The 26,087-nt window shown below is 47.6% G+C and overlaps 5 protein-coding genes across 25 annotated transcripts in view; 4 read left to right on the plus strand and 1 right to left on the minus strand.

Moving 5' to 3' along the window:
- Positions 1-184: 184 nt before the first annotated feature.
- LOC3290456 (conserved oligomeric Golgi complex subunit 1) lies at positions 185-4,070 on the plus strand. 2 transcript variants are annotated; one of them, XM_061649266.1, is made up of 4 exons: positions 198-460; positions 536-2,981; positions 3,073-3,133; positions 3,448-3,587. In XM_061649266.1, exons 1-3 carry the CDS (start codon positions 321-323, stop codon positions 3,091-3,093), a joined length of 2,607 nt encoding a protein of 868 aa, XP_061505250.1. In that variant the 5' UTR covers positions 198-320; the 3' UTR covers positions 3,094-3,133; positions 3,448-3,587. The 2 variants fall into 2 exon arrangements, with proteins under 2 accessions (XP_551520.4, XP_061505250.1); XM_551520.4 differs by lacking the exon at positions 3,073-3,133 and having other exon boundaries at positions 185-460; positions 3,448-4,070.
- Positions 3,699-10,292, minus strand: LOC1281855 (erythroid differentiation-related factor 1). 2 transcript variants are annotated; one of them, XM_061649261.1, is made up of 6 exons: positions 10,109-10,292; positions 8,497-10,033; positions 6,987-8,427; positions 6,575-6,907; positions 4,381-6,498; positions 3,699-4,300 (listed from the first exon to the last, which is right to left on the minus strand). In XM_061649261.1, the coding sequence occupies exons 2-5, from the start codon at positions 10,031-10,033 to the stop codon at positions 5,817-5,819; spliced, it is 3,993 nt and encodes a 1,330-aa protein (XP_061505245.1). In that variant the 5' UTR covers positions 10,109-10,292; the 3' UTR covers positions 3,699-4,300; positions 4,381-5,816. The 2 variants fall into 2 exon arrangements, with proteins under 2 accessions (XP_061505245.1, XP_061505244.1); XM_061649260.1 differs by having other exon boundaries at positions 3,699-4,307.
- Positions 10,293-10,428: 136 nt separating this feature from the next.
- On the plus strand, positions 10,429-15,928 carry LOC4577336 (peroxiredoxin-5, mitochondrial). 2 transcript variants are annotated; one of them, XM_001238544.3, is made up of 3 exons: positions 10,429-10,581; positions 11,008-11,348; positions 14,547-15,928. In XM_001238544.3, exons 2-3 carry the CDS (start codon positions 11,223-11,225, stop codon positions 15,003-15,005), a joined length of 585 nt encoding a protein of 194 aa, XP_001238545.3. In that variant the 5' UTR covers positions 10,429-10,581; positions 11,008-11,222; the 3' UTR covers positions 15,006-15,928. The 2 variants fall into 2 exon arrangements, with proteins under 2 accessions (XP_001238545.3, XP_061505251.1); XM_061649267.1 differs by having other exon boundaries at positions 10,534-10,826.
- A 108-nt stretch (positions 15,929-16,036) lies between these two features.
- LOC1281853 (DNA polymerase zeta subunit 2) lies at positions 16,037-16,936 on the plus strand. Its single transcript, XM_321819.6, has 2 exons — positions 16,037-16,199; positions 16,269-16,936. Exons 1-2 carry the CDS (start codon positions 16,175-16,177, stop codon positions 16,856-16,858), a joined length of 615 nt encoding a protein of 204 aa, XP_321819.5. The 5' UTR covers positions 16,037-16,174; the 3' UTR covers positions 16,859-16,936.
- A 418-nt stretch (positions 16,937-17,354) lies between these two features.
- Positions 17,355-26,087, plus strand: part of LOC1281851 (transcription intermediary factor 1-alpha) — a 41,549-nt gene continuing 32,816 nt past the window's right edge. For 4 of the 18 annotated variants that reach the window (XM_061642644.1, XM_061642646.1, XM_061642650.1 and 1 more), the window contains exons 1-2: positions 17,369-17,553; positions 19,048-19,516. In XM_061642644.1, the coding sequence (XP_061498628.1) occupies positions 19,373-19,516 (144 nt within the window). In that variant the 5' untranslated portion in view covers positions 17,369-17,553; positions 19,048-19,372. Of the gene's footprint in view, positions 17,749-18,447; positions 18,648-19,047; positions 19,517-26,087 lie in introns of those variants that run through there. The other 14 variants (XM_061642638.1, XM_061642648.1, XM_061642640.1 and 11 more) reach the window with 11 other exon arrangements.

Consider the following 26,087-nt stretch of genomic DNA (forward strand, 5'->3'; position numbering starts at 1 on the left):
ACACGCACAGTTTTACCGGGCATGGGATTTGCCGTGGGAATATGGTTGGCCAGCAACGTGGCCTAGAAGATGAAGAAGCAATAAAATAATAAAAAAGTGCATGTTGCGAAATTTCCCAGATGCATTTTTTGAATCACCTCACTCTCTATAAATCTTGACCGCGAAACAGACAGCCGACGTCAGTGGTGCGTTTGTTGTGATCACATCGTTCGTCACACATACACCAGTAGGCGGAGTGACGAGTTGGCAATAGAAAATTGGGAACCCTCTGCATCCCGAGCAAGTGAATTGGACCGATTGCCAGTTTGGACGCCACCAGAATGGCGAAGAGCTTAGATTTACTGAACATCGATGTGGATCAACTGTTCAAGCAGCACAATGTAGCCGAAATCGATTTAGTGCACAAGCGGGTGCTGAACGAGATTGAGCTGAAGCGCGAGGAACTTCGCACGATGGTTGGGTATGTGTTTGGCCGTGCACTGTGGCGTGTTTCTTTTTATATTATTTATTGCATTCTCCTCCATTCCCCTCGCAGTGAACGCTACCGTGATTTGCTGAAGGCGGCAGATACGATCGGTGACATGAAGCAGACGGCCGGTTCCATCATTGGCAATGTCGACCGCATCACGGCCCGCTGTCAGCAGCTGAACGATCACAATCTGATTGGCTTTCGCACCGGCACCGACTACCAGCGGATGCAGAAGAAGCACCGCGATCACAACTTTCACGGTGTGATTGTGCAGATTAAGCTGCTGACCAGCCTGCCCGAGATGATTTGGAGCCGTATCGATCGGGAGGACTACTTCGTGGCGACGCAGCTGTTCATTTTTGCCCGGCACATCTCGACGGGGTTGAGCCTGGACACGGAACGGGAAATGATGCGCAAATTCCCCGTCGCCGCCAAGCAGTGGCAGGTGCTGAGCCAGTTTTTCTTCACCATCGAGGCAGCGTGCCGGGAGTCGCTGGGCCGCGAGGAGCTTTCGGTTGCGGTGGTTTCCAAGAGCTTGGCCAGCTGGCTGCTGCTGGAGTCGTGTCCGGTAGAGCAGACCCTGTCCATGTTTACTGAGCGGCGCTCGAAAGCGTTCCTCGACGTGCTGGATGAAAATGAAACCGTGTACGAGAAGGTGAAGGATAAGCTGCTGGCCAGCTTGAAGGTGTTGATCGGTACGGTGCGCCTGTTTTACGAGTGCTTCGTCGACGACGGCACTGCGGAGGCGGACGGTGTTCAGGGAGGGTTTCAGCGCGAGCTACAGCACATTACCGGGGATAAAGCGGCACCAACGATCGGATTGATACGGTCGGAGGATCCGATGATTATGCAGATGGTTCCGGAAATGATTGCAAAATTCCGGCCCCGATTGGAGCGAATCGATTTGGCGGAAGAGAACGTGCGGACTGCAGTAAGTGCTTTTCTGCGCAGCATCGAAACGACAGTTGCCGGTCGGCTGAAACGCTTGGTCAGTCTGGTGCCGTCGATAAAAACGCTGCATGATATCAAGAGGCAGGCTATCGCGCTGGATAAACCGTCCAACTGGAGTGCCGTCACCGCAAAGCTAGGACTATCGGAAGGGACCGATTTCTACGCCACCTTCTACCAGCGACTCATAAACGATCGCATGCAAAGCATCATAAAGTCAGCGTGGACCGAAACGGTGCAGAAAACTCGCTCGGACTTGCTGGAATTGCTGGCCGGCAATCCGGGCGATTTGAAAGCATTCGTGTGGAAGGAATCGCTCGACGACGTGCCGATGAATCTGGAAACTGCACTCGATCGATCGAATCCATCCACACGCAAGCTGCTCATGAAGGCACACGGGTACACACCGGCACTGGTTGCACTCATCGGTTCACTGAACGGGCGTCTGCAAACGTTAACCCGTGACGTTCGTTCGTTTCTTTCTTCCTCAACACGGTCCGAGGTGGACGAAATGTTAGCCTATTTCCGGCAGTGCTGCGTGGACGGTGTAGCCGAGCTGATAACGGCCACCAAGTCAGCTGAGTTTGATCCGACCGCCGAACGGTACGCACTGCTAGCACGTTTTCTCACCGCCGTCCGGGAGCTTTGTCCGGCGCTGCGCGAATGTTTCATTCCCACGACGATCGGTCTGGCGGATAGTTGGCACGCGGGACGAACATCCTCATCGACCGTCGCCATGCCTGAGGAGGATCCGGAGCGATGGGCCAAGGTGGCCGGGCTGCTCGAGGATGAGAGTTTGCAGTGCTGGACGCTGTGGGTGGAACGATTCCAGCAACGGTGGCCCACACTCTCCGCCGACGTCGGGTACGATGCGCTGCTGAACGATTTCCCCGTCTGGGAGACGGTTACGATCGAGGAGAACGATGAAAACAATCAACCAATTCAATCGACCATTCGCGTACCGTCGCAACCGAGCTTCCCGGTGCAGAAGTGTCTCCATCACGTGTACGAGCTGCTGAACGAAGCCATCCCCCAGACCATTCCGCGCCCGACGATGCTCGACATCGTGGAGCGGCTCGCAACGATGCTGCTAAAGCACTACGACGTGCTGGCCGGGACGGAATTCGTGCAGCAAAACCAATCCCTAGCCCTGCAGTACTATCTCGACGTTCGTTTCCTGCAGCTGCTGCTGATGGGGCGCGAACAGAAGCAGCTGAACGAGCGCTTCAACGAACTGGTGGGCCGTTTCAAATCGTACATCGATCCGTTCGATTTTGACGTGTTTTATGGCCATCTGAACGCGAACGTGAAACGATCCATCTTGAAGCTGCAGCACTTTCTGGGCGCACTCATATGTCACAGCGAGCAGCTCGGCACGATTGTGGGTCCCAGCGGGGCAGGGACGGAGCCGTTGGACAAAAACCCAAACATCCTTACGCTCAGCTCGAACAGCCTGAACATGGTGTGGTTCCCGCTGCTGCCGGTTGTTTGCAAGGACACCGCTTCGGCTACAGCGGGCTCGAGTGGACTGACGACCGCTTCGCTGGGAGGCGATAGTTTAAAGGTATGGCATAATGATTTACGTTCTGCTAGGTGAGATGGTCGGTCCCGATAGCTGTAAGAACGTACCTATAAGAAGATTATTTTTATTTCAGACCTTTACATTCTCAACTTAGTATTCGTCACTCATCATTTGAAGGTGACGCTTTCTCGAAGGTGAAGGTTTTTGTGTTTGAGTGTGTGTTTCTATGAGTGTCTTTTTTTTCTGGGGGGTGTTAATAATATTGCGCCTTTAAATTTTACCTAATTTCCTCCATATTTCATCTACTAATCCCTTTCTACAACTAATTCCAATCGTGTTGCTAAGTTCGTTGGAATAACAGTTTGTGGTTTTTTACTCTCCCCATGTTGGCTCGCTGACAAAATCGCGTCGCGTAAGCGTGCATGTGCGAATGCTTCTAAAATTATACCGTCTTGCTTGAATGGCCAAATACACCAAACTTATGCACGCTTTGCCCTCTCGTTTGCAGGAACAACAGAAAGGAAAGTCCGCATCCGGTGGCGGTGAATCGGGAAAATCCACCCTCGGCAGTAGCAGCGGTAACAGTGCTGCTGGGACTACGAAACAATCCACCAAAGAGGCCACTGCGGGTGGCAGTAGTACGTCTGCTGGTACGGCACAGAACTATGCCAAGGGTGCGGCTGCCTTCTTCGGCTTAGATAAGGATTGGTTCCGATAAAAGTAAGTTGGGAAGAAAGAATCATCAATGCAACAAGGTAGTAGTATTTGAATGGCTTGTTTCTTTTATTTCCATTGAAAGCTTTTAAATGTATATTCACTTGCGAGGAAAATAATATAAAACAAATCTTAACCATAGATAGAGAAGGTGCTCTTGTCGTCGTCCTAGTGAAAGATGTGCGGTGGATACGAAGAGAGGTGGTTGAATAGCGAAAGAGATGGAAAAATACTGCAGCAGCGGATTGGTTTCGTGTCTATTGAGTACTGGTTTGAGTTTAGCTAGCGTGCTAGTTTGCTTAGTTTGTCTTTTGTAGTTGTTTTGTTCCGTTTCGAAGCACAAACCCCGCGTACGAGTGCTTGCGCCACGCAGGAAAAAGCCAACAATAAATACATCGGTAAACGCTTGAATAATAATGTTCACAGTCCAAATCACAATTCGAATTCGTAAGGGGCTCCCTTTCGCTGGCCGGCCGAATCCGCTGCTGTTATCGCTTCCGGAAGTAGGTCGGGGTGAGCTGCTGTCCGAGGAAATCCATCCCATCACTTTTTACCACCCTTCTTTCCGGTTCCCTTGTCTGCTGCTTTACCGCCAGCACCACCTTTAGTGTCATTTCCACCCTTGGCGGCGCCACCACCTGCAGGGCCTTTTTTCTGAAACAACGTTCGAACTAGAGTAACACGAACGGTGCTTGCTGGCGTCCGAGTCTCAGTAAACTCTACTTACACCACCGCCCGGCTGGCCACCACCACCACCACCGGAACCGCCACCCTTGCCTTTACCCATGCTGGATCTTAACGAAGAACACGGAGAACTACTAAACTTTGTCAACGAGTTGCTTGTTTAACTGTTGTGATGTGTAGCCGTCGAAGGATGCGACTCAACTGCCCGATCGGTTGGCGTTCCTACGGTCCGGCTGGCCATTTCCGGACCGACGCAACGAACGATTTTGTGGTGGGGATATGTGCCAACCACCAATCCATCCAACCAAACAATATCAAGTCGTCATCCCTCAGAGAAGACGCTGCTTAACCGTTCTTGGGTCGTTTATGTAAAAATAGACAACCGTCCCATACACGGGGTACGGTAGATGATCTTAATCCCGTATCCTCTCACTCTCCCAACAGCACAAACAGTCACCCTCTGAATACGGTTGCCAAAATGTCTTCTTTCGGACTACGGCGGCGGGCAGTTCCCTTTCATTGAAGGAATTTAAAAACAGGGTGCGCCGTACGACATTGAAATGTCCCGTGAACCGTCTTGCAATCTTGAGGCGGGTATCAGATGAGGCGACCGTTGGGTAAATGGCAATGAACTTGAAGGTTTGTGGTCAATCGAAACTGCTACTGCTAGTGAAGGATTGTGCCGTTGGGATCAGTGCCAAAGGTCATTCACCAAGCTGTACAGCGAATGAAACGCCCTTGCCGATTACCTTAAGGATAGTGATAGAGTAATTGTTTTAAACTTTCGATTGTTGTAACAGTATCCTATGGCACCTCATTTCACCACATTGCTTCATCCTGCCTTGATTCAGATCCGTGTAAAATGAAAATCTAAAAACATTGCTTTTGATTTATTGCAGTGACTAAATTATGCGTTTCTTTCGCATCGTCATACGCTAATAATAGGCGCGGGTAGGGAAAAGATGTCAACAAGTAAATTCGGAAAATAATGAGACATTGAATTAAAAATTCGTGTTTTTGTTTTCTACAGGGGGAAGAAAACACGCGGACTGAAATTGTCATCGCAAAAACAACACACGAAGGTCACAATTTTTAGACGCATCAAATTAAAAACAACACGGACGCAAGGAACTGAAGAACACACAGTCGCCCCCCCCCCCCCCCCCACCCGCAAGACGGCATGATAAACGGTTTGTTGTCGTGTTTAATTTTGATACGCACGAGCCATGTACCTATTTTTGTCGACGGTAATTAGAAAACTGTCGTTTGACAACAAATTGGGTCACCGCAAGGACGGCGTTTTCGGACTCGTTAAAACAGAGCGCGGTTGTACGGATATTGTACGGAGTTTATTTCAGTAAAAAACAAAACACGACAAACATGAATCGTACTTCACAACACAGCGGCGGCGACAAAGCGAGTAACGGGAAGCGTTTCATTCACAACAATTTAGACACCCGCCCTGCCCGCCGGGCCCGTTTATCGCGGCGCTGCCGTTCGCCGCGCTACCGCTTCGTGGTCGCGATCGAGATCACATATCTGCCGCAAAACGTTGGACAGGTGCAAGGCATACTCTTTGATCACTGCACCGGCCTCACCGCCACCCTTGGGCGGCGGAACATCTTCCGCTACTTGGGCCGGTTTTTTCTGTAAGGCCACCGCGAACAGTGCTTTGTAATGGGTGGCCGTGGGGTCCTTCTGGTCGCCTGCCGCTTGAAGCGACAGCTTCGTGAGCGTTCGCAAAATCACCTGCAGCCGCTTTTCGAACAGCTCCAGCAGCTTCTGCAGCTCCTCGTAGCCGCCAGCGTTACCGTCATTGGTGCTGGTGCTGCTGCCACCGTCCGCCGTGCCGGTCGGAGACTCATCGACGGCGTGTGGCTTTGTGATGGCAAGGTGTTCGATTAGCGGATATGCCTGCTTGCAGAGGGACAAGGCACCGAGCAGGTGGGACGTTTTTGCGGCCGATGCTGACGCCTGTTCGCATTGGTACTCCTGCAGCGCGATGCGTTCCATTTGGATCTGCAGATATTCCTGCGGTTCCGAGAGGCTTTCAAAGATGTTGGCAGCCTTTTCGTAGTGGAGCTTTGTGAGTCGCAGGGATGTTTTACGGCGATGTTCAACGGCCGTCGATCGGTACGACATGTGGTGGTACGATGCAATACTGTTAAAAAAAGATAGTGTGAGGTAAGCATTAAAACATAAAAGAAACTTTCCAAAGCTACTCGTGAAACACCTACCGATGGTGAATGAGACCAGCACGGAAGGAGTACAGGACCTGTTTGGGACCGCTGTTGTCTTGATCGCACAGTTTCAACGCTCGCTGCAGCATTTCAACCACCTCCTGCTCGACTTCCTCCTGTGACTGCGATTGGCCTCCCTGTCCATCGACCGGAATGACGTTGTGATCCTGCAGCTGCCTGGCCAGATTGAACGTGGCAGTAGATAGCTCCCACGTAACCAACGACCACATGTCCGGATAATCCTTGCGCGAACCGAGAATCCCGAGCGCTCGATGGTAGTATTCAAATGCTTCGTGGTAGAATTTCTTCATTGCAGTCACATTGTTCGGTCTATAGACAAAGGAAAGAGAACATCGTTAGCATGGTAATTAACAACAAAAAGATATAAAGTTTGCAACACAAGTCTTACTTTTCGCCGACCAGATGAATGTGTGCCCGGAACCGCATGAACCGGCCCATGTTGCACAGGAGAAACGCTAGATTCGTCGTGTCGTTGACGGCCTCAAACAGCGCGATGCCTTTCTGCAGCGAATCGTACGATTTCTTCGTCAACAGCTGATACAACGGTTCCGTCGAATCGAGCGCTCCGTCCTCCGTCCGTTCCACGTACTTCTGATACTCTTCCTGCGCCCAGTGCATATACTTTACGCCGAGCTCGTTTCGAACGCTGCCGAGCCGGCGCCGCAACTCGTCCTCGTCCTTGGTCGCCACGGCAATGGCCGTTTCGTAGCAGCCGCAGCTGGTCACTATGAGCTGTTCCATGTTTTCCGTCGGCACGGGCAGCGTGTTTTCCACCTCACTGCCAATATCCTTCACTAGCTCCTCCATAATCAGCTGATCGAGAGGATGCTGGGCCGCAAACTGGGCCAGATGCTCGCCAATTCGATCCCAATCTTTGGCGAGCTGGAAAAAGCAATCGCCCGCTCGACCCAGCAAGTTGCCGAGCTGGGAGGATACGCACGAGATGTGCTTCGTCACCACCTGCTGGCAGCGGATGGCAGAGTACAGATAGCGCAAGGTCGCTCCGTATCGCTGCTGTGCGTACTCTTGCTCTGCCATGGTCGCATACACGAGGCAGGCTTTCTCGAACAGCAGTATCTTTAAGTGCACGTTCCACGATTTAATCACACCGATCTGTCCCTTCAGCAAAAGCGCCCGCGGATCCGCTTCCGGGGCACGATCGGGACCGGCATCTGGCTTGTTCGAGCCGCCGCCGCCGCCCTTTCGTTGCTTGTCCGCGTCTTTACGCTTCGAGCGCTTTTTGCCCGCCTTTCCGTTCCGTTCCGAATCCTTGTCCTCTTGCGCACCCGCGCACCCCTCCTTCCAGCCCATTGGGATGATTTTTGCTGGATCGACAGGGCAAGGCTCCGGGCGCAGCGGTTGGTACGGCAGCGGGATCGCATTGTCCGACTTTGCCATGTTCGGGTGTGTCTCCTCGTGGACAATCTTTTGCCGTTCGGCTTCCTTTTCCTTCTCGCGCTGCTTCTGCTCCTCGTAGTTGTCGAAGTACTGCAGGCACTGCAATCCGTCGACGATATGCTGCAGCGCAATGTTGCACCGTTCCGCCGTGCTGCAGAGCAGTGGCGCCGGACGGGAGTTGTGATGCTTGCCCAATCGCTCCTCCACCTTATACTCTTTGAGCGTATCTTTGATGCTCTGGATGGCTGCTTCCAGCTTTACGCCGCCTCCTGTTGGTTCCCGCTGCCCTTCCTGCTCCTTCACAGCCGCTGGCGCTTCATCCTCCGTCTCGTCCAGCCCGTTTTCCGAGGGCGTGGAATTGCGCTCACCGCACAGATAGCCAACATCGTCGTCTTCATCCTCGTCGATCGTGGTGTTGAACTTGGGTGAACCTGTGACAAACAAACAAAGCAATTGTAAGTCTAAAATGAAACACAATTTCTACCTGCTGCTAAACTTACATGGATCCGTATCCGCGGGAATATGCAAATCGGACAGAATGTAATGTGAGGACGTAACAATCTGCGGATACTTTTCCTTTGGCAGCAGGGTGATGCAATTGTTCAGCAGCGTCCGGATGGCACCCGCTTTCGACGCCGACACAGTGCCATTTTCGACGGAATTTTTCATATTTCGTGCTACGGTGTAAAGTAACATCGCTACCGGCACGGTGAAAGGATTCTGTCCACCCGGCGGCAGGCTGGTGGGATTGTTATCTTCCCCAACCTTGCCCGTACCGGTGGGTGCCGGTTGTTTGGAGGACAATTCCTCCGTATCCCCTTTCTTGGCCGTTCCATCCTCTTCTGCCGTGGTTCCGCCCCCGTCGTGCGCTTCGCACAGCGTGGTCAGATCGTACAGCTTCACAACGTCGTCGTTGCGCGCCTTAAACAGCCAGTAGGTGTGGCCCGCCTTGGTGACGTTCGCCTTCAGAAAGGCGAGAATGTTCTGGGCCACGTTGCGGATGAGCTGGGGAGAAAACTCGGAATTCTCCAACCGTGGCAGATCCTCGGTCTTGATCAGCTCGTACCGCTGCACGATACCGTCCAGATGGTAGCACATGACCACCTCCGGCACGTTGGACATCAAATTGTCCAGCCAGTAATCGATGCCGGTCAGCACGTTGATCGGTTTCGATTCGTCGCGCAGCCGTAGGCTTATGCACGGCCGATTCGCTCCACCAAAGATGGGCAGATCCGTCCCGATCAGCATCCGGATGTCCTCGAACGTCCAGATCACGTTTCGATTGAACATGTGATTTCTCTGCTGCGCATCGGGAAAGTGCTCCTCCTCCGTCGGCTCGGGCAGCAGCGGTCCGGCGTGGGGCAGTGGCGTGTACGGTGCGCAATTGTTCAGTATCACATCGTGCGGTTCAGTTTTTGCGGTCGCGTCCTCCTGTTCCGCCCCCGTCTGCAAGCTGTGGTACAGAAACTTGGAGGTGAGATACTTCTGCTGAAATGCTTCGCGCGTTTTGGGATGCAGAAACAGCTTCCGCTCGCTGTCGTTCAGACTCTTCAGAATGTTTTCGTAGATGAACGAGCGCAGCCAGTGCCATTCGGCTTCCTCCTGCAGCAGCAGATACTTGGCCACGTCAAACTCGTCGATCAGTAGCGTGTTTTCGATGCGATGCACAATCATCGAGATGACGCTTTTGCGCGAGTACGGCAGCTTGAGCAGACGCTTGATGTTTTCCGAATCCGACACCACGTCCACGCCGCCAACGCAATCGGGAAACATGTTCGCCATCCGGAAGCTGCTGAAACCGGCCTGGTGGGACAGGAACTGTCCCAGTCCGTACGAGTTGGCCGAATTGCTCAGCCAGTTGGACGGTGGCATGTTGAGATTGGTGTTGCACTTGAGCCGACCGAACGGTACCGTACTCTGCACGATCGAAAAGCGCACGATGGCGTTCGATTTCACCTGCTGGCCGGGATCATCCGCATGCCCGTCCTTCGACACCGTGCTAATGCGCGGGCACAGTTCAATTTCCGTGTCATCCATCTGGTAGGGATAGTGCGGGGGAAACTGTTAGCTGGCGAATGGGAATGGATGCACTGTGGCCAATCCGTTACTTACTGCTGGTAATATCACACCGCCAGAGGCGCATTAGTTGCGAGTTTCGTCCAGAGGTATGCGGCTATGCAGTTTCTAGAATGTGTGAGAGCGATCCAGAAAAACAATGTGTTGACAGCGGAGCAGCACCGGCTGTTTTGTTGGATTGTTTACTTTGGTAGCACAGTAGGGAGGTCAGCCGGTCTAGAAAATTGACAGCAAAAGAGATTTTTTTAATTATCCTTTCTTTTTGTGGAAAAAAAATAATTTCAAACATATTTCTCATGTTTCCAGAAACAAATCACTTCCACAACAAAGCTGGTATTTGATAAGGCATTTTTAAAAACCCGCTCAAACATTTGAATAAAAAATGTGTCCTCAATTGCTCGCAAATAGCCCACTGTGGTCTGCTGTCAAGTAGCGATTTGCCGTGAATAACATTGTGCAGGTGTTGTGCAACAATAAAGTGGAAACCACAATAAATCGGCGTAAAACAGGTGAACTATATTTCCATCCCCTTTCATCAAACTCCACTAAATTGCACCGCAAACCCCCCGGAAAGAGAGAACCATTGCCTTTGATTGTTTGCTTTTCATTTTCACCGCTTTAAAACCGCCACTCTGCTGCTTATGCAAGGAGAAATCTTCCGCGTACGATTCCCGAGTAAATCGAATAACATCAGCTGCAAATAATAGCCCGATAAAAGGGCTTTATTAAATACGGCGGGAAAGAGCGGTGAAAAGTGCGTGTCTGTATTTCTCTTTCCGTATCATGGCCGGCATCTTTCCGCCGGCATGTTCGACGGAAAATTGATTCTCCACCAACACGAAACGTTGCCCCGCGTACCCACACGCACACATACATGAGGAAAGCACATAAATGTTCGTTTTACAGCAGGTATCCTTCGCCCTTTTTCGTTGCAGAACCGAACCGGCAGCGTTTGTGTGTGTATGTGTTTGTCTGTTGTTGGTCTCACAGATAAGGACCCTCTCGATTACGCGCGCCCTTCATCGCCCTCAACCTCTCCAGCACGCGGCCTGCCTGCCTGCTTCCATCACACTCGTTGACGTTCCACGCGTACCGAAATCCGGTTTTGTTCCCTCTGCTGCTTGCGGGTGTGTGCGCGCGCGATTACTCGATGCATTCGTTCGTGCGTTCGTCGTGTGCCGTCGTCAAAAACTCCTTTGTGCTGAACCAGTGCGGACGTCCCGTGTTGCTGAACGCTGCTGCTACATTCCACACGTCGAAGATGGTGCAAATTAAGGTAAGGCAACAAAGCGAAGCCGGGTGTATGGGAGAACATAGAAGCAATTATCGGGTTCGGGTGGTAGTGTGATATGGCCCCACACACTGGTGGCCCTTAGCGGCGTAGATTATCAGCAAACATAAATTACATAATACGGTTTTTTGGATGAGACGCGCGCGCGATCGCCGTAATGGAGTTTCATTTGCCGTGTCGGCGACGACGACACGCGAGCGCATCATAGAATGATTGAGATCGGAGGATTCTTTCGGCGTGTGAGTGTGTTTATGTGTGGTTAATGTTATTTTTATGTTCATTTCATACCACGCCAGGCTTCCGGTATTGCTTCCGGTGTGTGGTTGATGGCAGCAAAAGCTATCAGAAACGATCTGATGCCACGTAATCCCTGGTGCAGAACGTCACAGCGTGTCGCTTTCAGAACTTTAAGTTCAGCTGACCGTGAACTTGGGGTTAATGAATTATTTTACTTTTAAAATGGAAAGGAATAGGAGCCACTCTCCAATCGCTATTTTCGAACGTTGTGTGCTGTTTTTGTGTCTAAAAGCGTGGAGTTTGTATTTTATAACACTACATTCGCTTAAAGCACTGCAAATCACCTTTGCTTTGATAGTAACCATGGTTACCGTGCGACACTTTAAAACCTCTCCTCTTGTGGGGCCTCTAATGAACCGCCAAGAGCACACTCTTCAAACGACACGGATGACAAAACCAGCCGGCGGCGTCGTCCTCGTCGGTTGAGGTGCATTTGCATTTATGCTCGCTGATGCATGATGAGCGCACCATCCCGCGTTGCTTGTTGTTTGGTTTGCCATTAGGCAAATGCAAATATGCCTTCTAGAACGGGCAGAAATGGGGCCGTGTTTTTTTGTTGTTGCCTGTGTGTGCTTACCAGTGTTGTTGATGAAATGGCTGAGAAGGACGAAAAGGTGTCCCAGTACTGGCACAGGATGGTCGAATAATTCGCACGTACGTCTCGACGATCGATACTAACGAGCGTACACCGCGGGAGTATTTGTAGCTAGGCAATTTTTTTTTGTGTGTTTTGTTCATTCTCGTTATTTATGATGCCTCGCTTGTTCTTCAGCTGGCTGGATATTGAGCACAGACCTGTGTGCTTGGCACTGCTGTTCAGTTTCACACATAAAAAACAACAGTAAAAGGATCGGGCTGACTACTAGAAGCTTGTAACGTACTTCGTTAGAAGGGGAAGTTTCCGTAGTTGTGTTTTGTTTGTAAAACGACTCCGTTCTGCATTTGTTTCGAATGATAAGCACCATTGGTGGTAGCCACTTGAAAAGCAACAAGCCGCGGCAACATCACACGCACGCCCACCACCACCACCACACATGTGGCTGGAATTTTCCAGCACATTGAGTCTAGGTGCCTATCGTTTGGGAAATTTCCACCCGATGTTGCAGCAAACGATGGGCGGAGGTGGTGTGGGCAGTGGGAGTTATTCAAAGTTATGCTACGTATCGTTTGAGGTTGAATATTGTATGCTTTTCTTTCTGCTGCTGGGTTTTGGGTGTTGTTTTACACCCGTCCCGTCCTACGGCGAAGCCCAATTTGTACGGCGAACGCTTCCAAAAACCCCTGAAAGTTTGTATGGAATGGATGAATATTATCTTAACCCCCAACATACCCACCCTGTTTTCTCTGTACCCCTTTCTCGGTGGACGATACTGTTTCGGTTGTTTAACCTTCATTCCGGCTGTGTTGAGTCGGTAAATAGAATCAACGTTTGTGTTCTTTTTATGCCTCCCTGATGATGGTCCCCTCACTCCATGGCATCCTCGATGAATTTTCCAACCCATGCGGTGGGCACACTACTATTTGTTGATTCAGGAGCCCCATGTGTGTGTGAGAGGAAGAGAGTGTGGGAAAGGATTTTAGGGTTACTGGGGGCAACGGTTGATCAACTCGCTAATTTGACTAGAATAACTTTACCTCTTCTAGTCGAAGGAGCGCAGTGGAACTTCTACCATTCCTAGAACGGCTTTTAATTGAGTTTAGAAGTACAGTAGCAACTCTCGCTTATAGGTCATCATGCAGAAGAATGCCTACGATTTTACGGGCCAATTTGACCGTTTGGTTTGGGGCGACTTCTTTGTCTCATTGGTATGATTGGTGACCATTATAGGAGATTTTTTCCTGTTTCAGCAAAAGGTTGTTGGAAATGGTAAAACCTTAAATCTTATTACTCAATCACATGTGCTGACTTGCGGGCGTGGTAAGTGGATCTTAACGCCATTTAAATAACATTACGGAAAGGTGTATCCTCACGCACCCTGTCGGGTGAAGTGTGTTTTGGTCGAGAAGATGGAGAAGATAATAGGACTACTCTTGAGAAGGTCACACACAGGGACAGGAAGAAAGGAGAATACGAACAAGGAGCTAAACGTTAAAATTAGAAACCAATTATTCAGCAAGTTTGTACACGGTTCTGGCTAAATGTATTGTATTGCCTGAAGCACTTACGAGCCGGACAATGGGTAAGAATAGAATAACAGAGGGGTGGGGGTGGAGGAGGGATTGATAGTCATTCGATTGCACCCATAAAATAGGGGTGGAGAGGAAATTAGAACCGTGTAGAAGGCAAAAATCGATGTAACAAGCGAAACCCCACAAACTCTGATTCATTAAAAAGCAACCTCAACGATCCGACGAGCCAATGGAAGGAAGGAAGGTCGGTGAGGTGTGTGGTTGTGTGTGTGTGTGTCGCTTTCCACTATCGTTGGACGGTCGTTTAGAGCCGGTGGGTTCCGTATGAAATATGTATTACCTCCTCATTTGCGTTCTACGTACAACGGCTGGACGCCCAGAGAGCTGAGGATGGTTGAAGATAATCTTAGTTGGCGAGCGAAGGGCATATGCCACCGAGAGCGCATAAAGGTGTAGGATTAATGGGTAGATTATTGTTCGGTGCGGGGCGAAGGACAGCAATCTATATTTCATAAACCACGTCTTCCCAGCACGTTTCCTTTTTGTGGTGAAATGACATAATGGCACTGGGTGGGTAAATGGTCCGTGATAAATCGATATATCTCCAGCCCGCAGCAGGGTTGGCGCGTTTTTCTTATGTTTGCACTGATTTTAGCCCTGCACTGTGTGTGTTGTATGTTTTGCTGTGAGTGGCAGTGTTTTGCTGTGAGTGCTGTTGGCATATTTTTAACGTATGTATTTCTTTATCTTTTGCAGGAAGGTGACAAGATTCCCTCGATCGACCTGTTTGAGGATTCACCCGCCAACAAGGTAAACATGGCGGACCTGTGCGCCGGCAAGAAGGTGATCCTGTTTGCCGTCCCCGGCGCCTTCACGCCCGGCTGCTCCAAGACGCACCTGCCCGGGTACGTCGAGAAGGCGGGCGACCTGAAATCGTCCGGCGCTACCGAGATTGTGTGCGTGTCCGTGAACGATCCGTTCGTGATGTCGGCCTGGGGTAAGCAGCACAACGCGACCGGCAAGGTGCGCATGCTGGCCGATCCGGCCGCCGCCTTCACGAAGGCGCTCGAGCTCGGGGCCGATCTGCCGCCGCTCGGAGGGCTGCGCTCCAAGCGCTACTCGATGGTGCTCGAGGACGGTGTCGTGAAGTCGCTCAACGTCGAGCCGGACGGTACCGGACTGTCCTGTTCGCTGGCCGACAAGATCAAGCTGTAAAAGGTCGTCTGGCAGGCCGGGTTCGTTCTACTTTTTACCGTCTTATGTCACCTGCACACGCGCGCGCGCGCGCCTTCAAGGCGCTTCTTTTTCGCACACCGTTTTCTCTCGCAGTCTTTAATAGCCATAATAATGTACGCTTGTTACAACAGCAAGTGGTTTAACGGTTGTACGTACCTTTGAACTCTCTTTCGTTCGATAATAATTATGAATTAGGACACCTCACATGGAAGCACAGGCTAGCCCAACAGGGTTCGGCATCATCACTACTAGATATTCTCTTCTCCTTATCATCTGGCTTAAGGATCAATTACCAGTGCATACCGTAGGATAGAAATATGAATTGAAATAACGATTGAAATTCTAAAACCTCTTATCGCTGTGGAATGTCTGTTAGTTAGCCTGTGTTTGGGTTTGATCGCTGCTTTGTGACGATCGATACGATCGAGTGCTTTTTTCGAACCCAGTTCTGGTCCTTTTTGGAGTTTCCATTGAGCAGTAGAGTAATGGAGAGACAAAATATATCAAACCTGCATCCCGAGAACAATAACTAGTTGGATACATGATTAGGTATAGGAATTAGTGCCACAAAAACACACTTACACACACACACACTGGACCCGACACTACTCACCGTTTTGACCGACACACACTCACACACACATTTGCTAGCAAAATATATTTCTCTACATTGATGTTCCCTCAAAGCACATCCAACCGAACAGCAAGAGACGTATGTTGCCGCTTTACGATGTCAATTCCCGAACAAAAATCAATCAGCAAATGCAAATGGCCAAACGTCGATCACACAGGGCCACAGTAGAGTAGCGTGAAGAACGGAACGAGCGTTGTGGTTGAAGTGAAATTGGTTGGATTTAAAAATGAAGATGGAATAAACATCAGAATGCATGCAAAGTACTACATATGCTGTGAGTAAAAGTTTCACATAATTGTTGCAATATTGGCAATCTAGATGGCAGTCCGAAAATGGTCTCGTAACCATAGATATGCGAAGGTATTTTGATTATTTGCCTGTGCAGCATAAAACAAATCATGGCCGGTAAACAACAGACGGGCGTGTGCTGGGGAGTGGGGAGGTTGTAAATGTCATCGTGAACAAACACACCCAACATACCGAAACATCAACAAACGCAAACAAGGGCGCCAAAATGGCCACAGCTACGGAAAAGCAGGGTAAAAACCGTGATACACAGCAATTTGCAATGGATCGAAGGTGATAATTGTTGCTTTATTCGTTTGCAGAAATAGACGTCATCGTCGAGATGATGGAGATCTACATCAACTCCATCCTGTACAAGCGCAAACTCTACCCGGAGGCAATATTTCGCATCCGCAAGGCGTATAACATCCCGGTGTACATTTCCATCTACAGTGCGCTGAACGACTACATCGCGCAAACGTTAAAAGCTGTCCGGGAAATGTTACGAAACCGCAAGGTGCGACGGCTGGAAGTGATCCTCTTCGAGGAGGAAGACAATCCCCTGGAAAGCTACGTGTTTAACCTAGACTACCAGCGGCTGGCGAGGGAGAACGATGAACACATGAGTGCGTTTGAGGAGGAGCTCCGACAGTCGTTGCTGGCGTTGGATGCTCGTATGAAGAATTTAAAGCGCTTGCCGGAGGGTGCGGACGTTAAGTTCAAAATTTTGCTACACACAACGGAATCGGCGTACGTTAGGATCGGTAACGATCCCCGCCTGCAGAACTTCCCCTTCGTGAAGGAGGTGGCGGTGCAGGAGGCGGATGAAAAGTCCAGAATCGAGCTGTTGCCGGTGCTGCAGACGTCCTGCGTCGGGGTAAACGTGTTTGTTGAAGAGTATGGTGGGATGTGATACGTGTGCGTGTTGAACTGAATTGTAATTTTATGGTGTGGTCAATTGTTGTAATAAATCAAGCACTTTTTTTAAAAATTCGTTGAGTATGTTTGGGAATAAAAGTATCTTGAATTAAACGCGTGGGAAGGAATTACAATTATTTAAGTAATTAAACGAAATTCAAAACAACACGACAATTTGTTGTTTCTTTTTTTTAAGCCCATGCAGCAAAAGCCGAAACAAGCGTCAAGTTTAACCTCTCTCAGTATACCTTGGCAGACATTAGCTTTCGTTCAAAACCAAGGTGTATGTAAATGACATGCACCAACAAACTGCAAAAAGTTTGACGATTGGAGTGAAAAAATATTCTGAATGCTCGCACAACATCAAATTGGATCGGGTTTTCTACTAGAATCCATTCAGCAACACGTTTCTTTTGTTTTCTGAAACAAAAATCGAAAGTTTCGTTGGGTAATCTTGATTCTGCCACTGACAGCTGTCACCGCGTCGAGCTTGGCTAGCTGGGCCAATCATCATCGCTCGCAACATCAGACGCACACAGACGGGAAGCGAGCAGCGGGATTTGGTACAACAAATTTACACTCGCCCGAGATCGGACCGTGCTACCGCGGAAAGCTACCGTCGGTGTGAGTTTTTATTGTGGCAGTAAATAAAACCTCCTCGCTTGGTTATGTTTTTACGGCTATGACGAGGTATGTGATTGTGAATGTGAGTGAATGCATAGAAAAAGGAAGGAAGCATGTGTGTTTGGGAAAATGTCGAGTGTTTAGCAGCAAACCATCTTAAATGCAGCCCAAATATGCTGCCGTACTACGCGTGTGATGTGAGGTCTGAGTCCATAAAACACCCCTCAAAGGGGTTGTGTGTTTGGGTTGGCATTGTTTGAAGTAGGTGTTGCGTGTGAGTGCATCGGCGAACAGCAATTCGCACCTAACAACGCAATAGAAAAGTATTGGATTGTGTGTGGTTGTTGTTTTTTTTTTCTTCTTTTGCTGTGCCACTGGTGTTCTAAATTCGTGCCCACAGCTGACATCAACAAGAGACGCGCGTTTTGGAGTTGTAGCCCAAGGTCATTCGGCAGGCAGCTTTTCGGGAAAACGGGTCGCTGTGCTGCGCACCGCAGTCGCCATCCGGAACAATCAATTTGCCCGAGGGCGCTAGCAGGGCGGCCATTTTCCCCGGACAGTTGCTCTCACCGGCCTGCGTGCTTTTGCGTGTGCTGCTGTGCTTGTGTGCGTGCGTGTGGAGCGTGTTCGGCGTGCGTTTGAGCGCAGGGTTGTGTGTTATTTTGCTCAACATTTATTTGCTACCCAAAACCACCGTCCACAAGCAGTGAATTCGCCGGCAAATGGCGAGACAGTGGCGCACGCACAACAAATCATCGCGCCCGAACGCGATGTAAGCGCGTAGATATAGGTGTGTGTTTCGGGGTTTGCGCGTGCTGTGTTGCCGTAGTGTGCTGCTAGCTGTCAGTGCGTGTGTACGTCGCTGTGTGAGTGTGTGTGTGTGTACGATGCGAACGGCAACATAGCAAGCGCCGCCGTGCCACTGGGGTGGTCGTTCTTTTGTATGCTTTTCTTCAGTCGCGAGCCAGCACCGCACAGTCGCATGCGGTCTCTCTGGTACGGCAACATCACAAAATACAACAACAACAACAATAGCCACACAAACACTCCTAGGGCAAGCGTGCTGTGCGTGTGAGGGCTTTTCTAATGGTGTGAAGGCGTTCGGGAGCGCTGTGTGCGTGTGTCGGTAGGCAGCAAGGATTAACGCCGTACGAAGCAAGGTGGTGGTGCAAAAGGATCTAGTTTTTTTTCCGCGTCAGGCAATCTGTGTGTCTGTGTGAGTGTGTGTGTGTGTGTGTGTGAGTGTGTGCGTGTGGGTGGATGCACCACACTACGCTGCATGAAAATAAATCCGCCGGTTGGCGTCATCCATTCACAGCGCGTAACGGCGTGTTTGTATGTGTGTGTGTGCGTGTAGGTCGAACCGTGGCCTGCATTTGCAAAAGCTGGTGTGGTGTAAAAGTGATGTGTTGTTAGTTGCTTTCTTTCTTCCTTTCTCCGCATGCTGTTAACAACACATTGCCGCCCTGCATCTGTGAATCCGGTGTGGTAGTTGTTGTGTGTGAGTGGCGAGTGAAAGTATGCTGTAGGTGTAACTTAATGTTGTTTTTTTCTGTTAAGTTTTTCTTCGAATATAGCAGGAAAGGTGAAAGGCGGCTCTAGTTAGTGTGGTGGTAGTGGTGGTGTTTTGTGCATCGATAAAGAGAACCATCGCAGTACACCCTGAAGGGCCTGAAGGTAGAGCCAAGGGAAACGGAGAAGCAAGAAGAAAAAGGCTCTTCTACAAAGGCGCAGTAGGCCAGCAGTGAACGACCGGAGGGAGGTGTTTTGTTTTTATTCTTCCTCTTGTTGCTGTGCTCAGTGTGTGATTGAAGAACGCGGTTTAGTGGTGAATCTTCCATCAAATCCGTTGTGCAAACGGAGGGACCCCCTTGTTGAATGTCTTATGGCGGCGTCGGGAGGCAACATGGAAACGGACGAGCTTTCCGATACGATGAACGATTTTCTTCCACTGCTGCCGGAAAACATCAAACAGGAGCTGTTTGATGCAACCGAAAAGGGCAACCTGTGTGACAGTGTGGAAAATAAGGTAAGTTACCTCTGCAACTCCGGTGTTTGCGGGGTTGATTATTAAATTCTCCATAAATATTAATTTACTGTGCGCATTTCTCGTGTACTGTACGTACTCAGAAATGCATTTTCCGAATGGCGCCTGAATGCACATCAAACAGAAATGTAAATTGAAACGGGAGTTCCGAGTACTGCATTGCTCGAAATGCACGGAAAAGGAGTGAAAAGATGAATGATTGCAACTTCATTCATTCGTGTGCCATACGGTTCAATAGTTATGATTTGGTTATGGTTGCATTTATGTTGCTGCCGGCTCATATTCCATTTGAATATGGAAGTATTTGTATAATTTAACAAGAAACTATATTACTTTCCCACTACTATAATCGATCCAGCGCTATATGCCAAGCTACCCCAATTTATGTGATTTATTGCGGGTAATTTATTGTAATGGCAAGCTGGTGCTGCTGATGATTGTTATAGCAAAACGTTAATCTAACTGCTTTGCGTCTAATGGATATGCGGTAAATGTACTCTGAACACGTTACAAACTCATTTCCCTCAGTTTGATGAATCAACAGAACAGAGTTTGAATAATCAAAAAGTGTTCCAAAAGCATTGTTAACAAATTACTGCTGGATAAAATTGTGTAGTTAAATATCGTCTGTATACAAAATTCGTTCTTTTGTCCCTTTTGTTTGATTAATGGAGAAACATGAGCCTTTTTCTGGGAAATTAAATTACCCAACGTGAATGACATTCGCTTATAAAAAAAACTCGAGCTCTTCGAAATGGAAATGACACTCTAACAAAACAAAATAATGATAATTTAATCCCTTGTCATGCTCTTGATAGTCCTCTGCGTTGCACGAACATGGTGTACTGTACGCTTTAACAGTTTCTGGATTTTTCGAGCGAAATTGTACCTTTGACGTTTAACGCAAGCAAATTAAATTACGCGAACCATGTGGAAATAATGCAGTTTTTTGTTTGTTTTGTAATTGATTGGATTAAAAATATAATAATATTGTGTTACATATTATATAGCTTTCCTGTAGCATATATATTCTCCATATTAGTAAAAATTAACTGAAGTATACGTTTAACATGTTGAAAGTTGAAAGGCCGCCCGCGGTTTTTATATTGTTTTGGATTCGTGCGCCATTTTGCTAGGGAAGCGTCGTACTCTTCTAGTGGAGGCGCCCAGCCTTGGATTGGCAGTGAACAACAATATCGCCCGGAGAGGAGTGGAGTCTCTGACACAATAGCGAATACACACAACAGGACTTTCTTTTACTTCATTTCATACCTATGGTGTTTTTTTTCGATTTGATAAAGTTTTATTAAAAATATGGGTACACTTAAATTTTAGAACGGGAATTTAAATCCTTTTATTAACTCATATTCTTTATAAAATAATATGTAAAAAATGTACTACAATTGTATTTATCTAAATAAGGTTTTTCTCTTTGGAAAGCATTCACTAAAGCCATGCAGAGTTGTTTACGCCTCCGACATGTTGATTGTTGGTGTGATGTGGAGGCAAAAACAAGCAGGCCATATTCCTAACACACTCACGCCGCCCCGCGTCGTGCATCAAGCATACAGTGAAGAACAAATTCAATCAGAAAGAAGAGAAGAGAAATCAAGTGAGAAATACAAACACTCTCGCGAAGCATCCATTCCGTCTAGCGTAGTGAGTGGGGGGGGATTGTCTGCTCTCGTGCGGGGAAAACGGTTTTTCTAAGATTTTTATATTCACTGCTGCCAGCGTGTTTAACCTTGCTCGCCCGCTTCGGCGAACGACCGTCTCCCAGCACCGGTCTGTCTCGCAAGCACCCCTCCACCATGTTTGTATGCGGGGTGGAGGAGGAAATGGTTCGAAACCCCAAAGGTTCGCTTGCGTCCCAGACGCTGGAAGATAATTTACTATGCCCTGTAGTCGAAATGTACCATCTGCGTGGAGAGTGTCAAGGGAAGCAAAGTGTGTGGGTAGGTGAAAAGTACCGCAGTGGTGTGCGGGGGAGTTGTGAGGATAAAGGGAGCGAAAGGAATAGTAAAAGTACGCGATGCCGGACTGTGCGCGCACATGCTGACATTGTCATCGTCAGCTGATCGGCCGCGCAACAACCTTGAAACCCTCCGGCGTGCCATCTCCCCATCTCACCAGCGCCGCGTGTGAGTGTGTTTGTTATGCGGTGGTGTGGGTTTAAATTACTCGCAGACTGCATTAGAATGCGTGGTATTATGCAGAGTAATGTTTATGTATAATTTATTACCAATTATAATGAAATATATGGTTTTTGTTAAACGATTTCGAAAGGGTCGTTAAATTCGGATCGAAATGCGCATGCAAACTATTCATAGCAAAATATTAATTAAACAACTTTGTTGCGATGTGAAACATTTCGCATCCGGGAAAATTAAAGAATGTGCACCGTGCAGAGCCTATATGCCGCCGTTAAAATGTGTGTCCTGTTTTGCTGTTGCCTGTGGTGTGTATGACACCCCGATAATACCAGCGGCTCTTTGCGGAATGGCGCGAAAATGTGAAAAATTCCAGAAAACTCCAACCGTCCCTTGTGCCCTGTTCGCAATATTGCTATTATTTGACGGTAAATAATATTATTTCATCCCCATATCTCTCCTTTAGCAAAAATGCGGTAAGCAGCTTTAGCACGGGAAAGTGTGGCCTAGCGAAATGCATCTTTCTCCGTCCCCTTTCTCTGTTGCATCTCCTGGTGCAGCTTTGCGGTCGAACGCCGTTTGCGGCTGCGTTGCTGTTGCTGGTGTGGGATTCGTGGGGTGTAAAGTATTTGATGTCGAGGAATATACAGGAATTGGGGAAAGGATTTAACAAAGTATTTGGAAGCTATAAGACCGCACTCTCGCTGTTTGCGGTACGGTTTAAATCGTTTTCATTTATGTTTTCGTCCTGTAGGATGCTCCTAAAAGCATTAGCAAGTGGATTAAGTGTTTTAAATTAAAGTGTATTCTGTGTATGTTGATGTAATAATTAACAAAAATTTCTTCCATGTGGATTTATAGTAACTTATTAAAAATACCTGTACTGTTTAGATTTAAATGTATTCGATGCTGCTGTTCATTTATTTAAAATACATAAATCAACAACATATTGGTTGGCGCATGTACTATCTATCAGAATATATGAAGAAGATAAAAAAAAGGTTCTAACTCAATACAAACAATTATCATATTATGCAGAGCTCTTCAACATTCCAGAATATTCACAACTAGTAGAAGTCAATTCATTAGTTTTAATTCAACCACGGTTAATTAGCGCGTATTTTGATTGGTGTTCCCTGTCAAGTGCAAAATTTAACACCACTGTTGATAAGTCCCACCTCTTACCCCCCAACACAGGTTGTTTATTCCGTTCTGTTTTTTCTTGTTGCTTTTTAGTTTGTCTTTAGTTATTTGTTTATTTTATTAGCGTCACAAAGCAGTCAAACAGATGAACAAAACAGAACAACCGAGAAACATTTGGTTCGATGCAACTTCTCCCTGTCGTGGTGGTCGCTGCTTCAACTCAGCCATGCCCCAGCTGAGTTTGAATAAATACAGGGTTTACCAGCATAATAAATAACTGTCCACTTGTTTATAACAATAGTCGTTTTAAATAGACACCGTTGTCTACCACTTGCTCACACGTCCGATGGTGTAAGCTACTCTGTCCATTTCAATAACACAATTTTCGCCTTCGATAAGCAACTGTCAGATTCGGCACAGTTTGTTTTGTTTTGACAAATTTTGCAAAAACAAAACATTTTCAAACACGTTTCTTTTATTCAAGAAATATGCAGTATAAACCATACATTTCAATCAATCAAAACATTAATTTTGTTAATTATACAACAACCACAAGTAACCGTGCCGAATCCGACAGTTGTGCAATCGAAGGCGAAAATTGTGTTATTGAATTGGACAGAGTAGCTTACACCATCTGACGTGTGAGCAAGTGATAGACAGCGGTGTCTGTTCAAAATGACTATTGTTATAAACAAGTGGACAGTTGTTTATTATGCTGGTAAACCCTGTAAACGTTTAAAATGTACATTCGAAATTCTGCTTCCACTCGTTTGCATGTTGATGCAAAATAATAGGTTTCAGGGAAAATATGTTTAGCACACTGCCCAGCGATGCATAAACTAGATAGCAGCATAGAATTTGCTGTTTAATCAGTGTATTAGTGGAACGGGTTTGGCGAATGTTATACTAATGTCAGCACAAATTCGCATCGCAATTTAAATTTGAAAATAAGCACCAAACAAGCTGACGTCGAGCGTTGGAAACAGTCCGATAACCTGGTGCTGTGCTGCTTTCAATGTAATTTCTAGCCATTCCCAGGGACAGGCCATTTAAATGAATATTTTCACCAGAGTTTAACGAGCGCTCGCGAGATGCTGCATGATAGTGGTGGTGGCCATTGGATCGTCAGACCCACCCGGGGTTGTAAAATGCAAAAAGCTAGAAATGAAGGTGAAAAAACGCGCCACTCCATAAACGACCAATTCATATGCAGCATCACGAAACGATCGTTCCACGTACCAACAGCGCGCTCTGGCAGTTTTAAACCCGGCATCCATAAAGGTTATTGAATGATAGGACGTTATTTTTTAACGATATTATCGTCATATCTTCTTCGAATACTCTCACAGACAGAAGACCGCACACGCACACTCTCGCGCTTTGGCCGCTTCTCCTTTGCTCGCGGGTAGCACGAAAGAGTGTTGGAGAAATGTGGGGTGGATCCTTTCGCCGGGTCCTGTCTCCGGGTCCTGTTGTCTGTCTCATCGTCATCATTTCGGTGACCCGGGGAAAGGCATATTATTATAATTTCCGATTGCCCAATTTTCCCGATATGTATTCGAGGAGCGCAATTTCCGCAAATAGATGATCGGAACGAGGACGGAATGTGATTTTGCACGGCGAGAAACAACAGATGTTGTGGCTGATTGGGCCGAAGGATTATATAAGCTGGATGAAACTTTGATTGCGGAACAGCACAGACACAGCCCTGTATTGTGTGGTTTTTGCGTATTTTAACATGTCCTGTTACTTGGCATAAATTAACGCAAATTCGACATGAGTAAGAATATATTGCAACAAGGAGTTATTTATGTTTAATAAAAAAAGCATATTCATAAACTCCCTCCGAAAACACAAAACCACAAAAACAGAAGTTGTGCAAAAATAAATTTGCGATTTTATAATGTGAATCAAAATGTACACAAAAGTACGAACGAGAAATGTTGGGAATGTTCTCTTCTTCGATTTGCCTTTTCCGTGTTTATTAAGCAAACACACATTTCGGGTGAAAATCCTTTCCGAATGGCAGATTTGTTTGAATCATCCGCTGGTTTCCGCTTGCGTGTGTGTCTGTGTGTGCGTGTTTGTGGGCCGGCGTTCTTCTTCTTCTTTGCGGACGGGTGGCGCTCCATTTCATTCCTGCAATATGAAACGATAACATTCGAAATTAAAATATACCGCTGCAGACGTAATATCGTTAGCATACAGGGTTTCCCACGATTTTTTGGTCAGTTCCCATGATTTTTTGGTGAGTTCCCACGAATTTTTGGTCGTATCCCATGGATTTTTAGTTCGTTCCCATAATTTATTGGTATTTTCCGAATGGATATCAATACAATTGGACCAAAAAAATCTGGGAAACGGCCAAAAAATCGTGGGAACGCACTAAAAAAATATGGGAACCAACCAAAAATTGATGAGATCCAACCAATAAATCGTGGGAAACCCTGTAACAAAACAACACCAGCGCACGCTCGCTCACTCGCGAACCGACCGTTCTCCTTGTCCCGCGCGTGTACGTGTGTGTGCGTGCCGGTTCCCGGAGTGCCAAAAAAGGGCCAAACGTTCCTGTTTGTGTTCCTATTTTTTGCAAAACTAAAGCTTTGGATGGCATCATGTGGAGGAAAAAGAGGAAAGCAGATGAAAGGGTTGGGGCTTGTGTGTGTGTGTGGGGGGCCTGTGGGGTATGGATGTGTTGGTAAATTGGTTTCATAAAGCGAGAATTATGCTTTCCGCATGAATAAATTACCGAAATGTGATCAATGGGGGTTCGGTTCCGTGTGCAAAAGCAGCGCGCGAAATTGTCATTTGCGAAAGCTTTTCGGCATGCAACGATTGTAACGGCATAAACAGTAGATGTGAGCATGCTTTGCGTATCATTTGTTTGTGTATAACGCTAGACAATAAATGAGTTATGCGGCTATTGAAACAGGAAATTTGGGTATTTGGTGAAGGTATGTTACCTGAGAATCGTTTTTCAATGCGAAATCTAATGATCGAGGTCGTTAAAACCGGTCCTAAATGCAGATTGGATAGCATTTAGACCGGTTTCGGGTGCAATGTTTTTATATCCATTGTTTCTTTCGAGCAATCGAAGGACCGTCCGTTTTGACAAATGCAAAGGATGTTAAATCACCACGTAAATGTTAATTAAAGAACTAATCTATTATACAGGGTTTTCCAGGAGTTCTCATAGCTGTGGGACACTTTATTGACTCCTTCTTACGGGAAATGGACTTAATGGGAATGGGAATTGGACT

The sequence above is a fragment of the Anopheles gambiae genome, chromosome 2 (assembly GCF_943734735.2).
Source record: "Anopheles gambiae chromosome 2, idAnoGambNW_F1_1, whole genome shotgun sequence".
Taxonomy (NCBI): Eukaryota; Metazoa; Arthropoda; class Insecta; order Diptera; family Culicidae; genus Anopheles; species Anopheles gambiae.

Coding starts and splice junctions, on each gene's coding strand:
- LOC3290456 (XM_551520.4), top strand. CDS start 321: ATGGCGAAGAGCTTAGATTTACTGAACATCGATGTGGATCAACTGTTC. Junction 461..535: donor GAACTTCGCACGATGGTTGG/GTATGTGTTTGG, acceptor TTCCCCTCGCAG/TGAACGCTACCGTGATTTGC. Junction 2,982..3,447: donor TGGGAGGCGATAGTTTAAAG/GTATGGCATAAT, acceptor TCTCGTTTGCAG/GAACAACAGAAAGGAAAGTC.
- LOC4577336 (XM_001238544.3), top strand. CDS start 11,223: ATGCATTCGTTCGTGCGTTCGTCGTGTGCCGTCGTCAAAAACTCCTTT. Junction 11,349..14,546: donor CGAAGATGGTGCAAATTAAG/GTAAGGCAACAA, acceptor TATCTTTTGCAG/GAAGGTGACAAGATTCCCTC.
- LOC1281853 (XM_321819.6), top strand. CDS start 16,175: ATGGCCACAGCTACGGAAAAGCAGG. Junction 16,200..16,268: donor CACAGCTACGGAAAAGCAGG/GTAAAAACCGTG, acceptor ATTCGTTTGCAG/AAATAGACGTCATCGTCGAG.
- LOC1281855 (XM_061649261.1), bottom strand. CDS start 10,033: ATGGATGACACGGAAATTGAACTGTGCCCGCGCATTAGCACGGTGTCG. Junction 8,428..8,496: donor TCCCGCGGATACGGATCCAT/GTAAGTTTAGCA, acceptor TGTTTGTCACAG/GTTCACCCAAGTTCAACACC. Junction 6,908..6,986: donor ATTCATCTGGTCGGCGAAAA/GTAAGACTTGTG, acceptor CTTTGTCTATAG/ACCGAACAATGTGACTGCAA.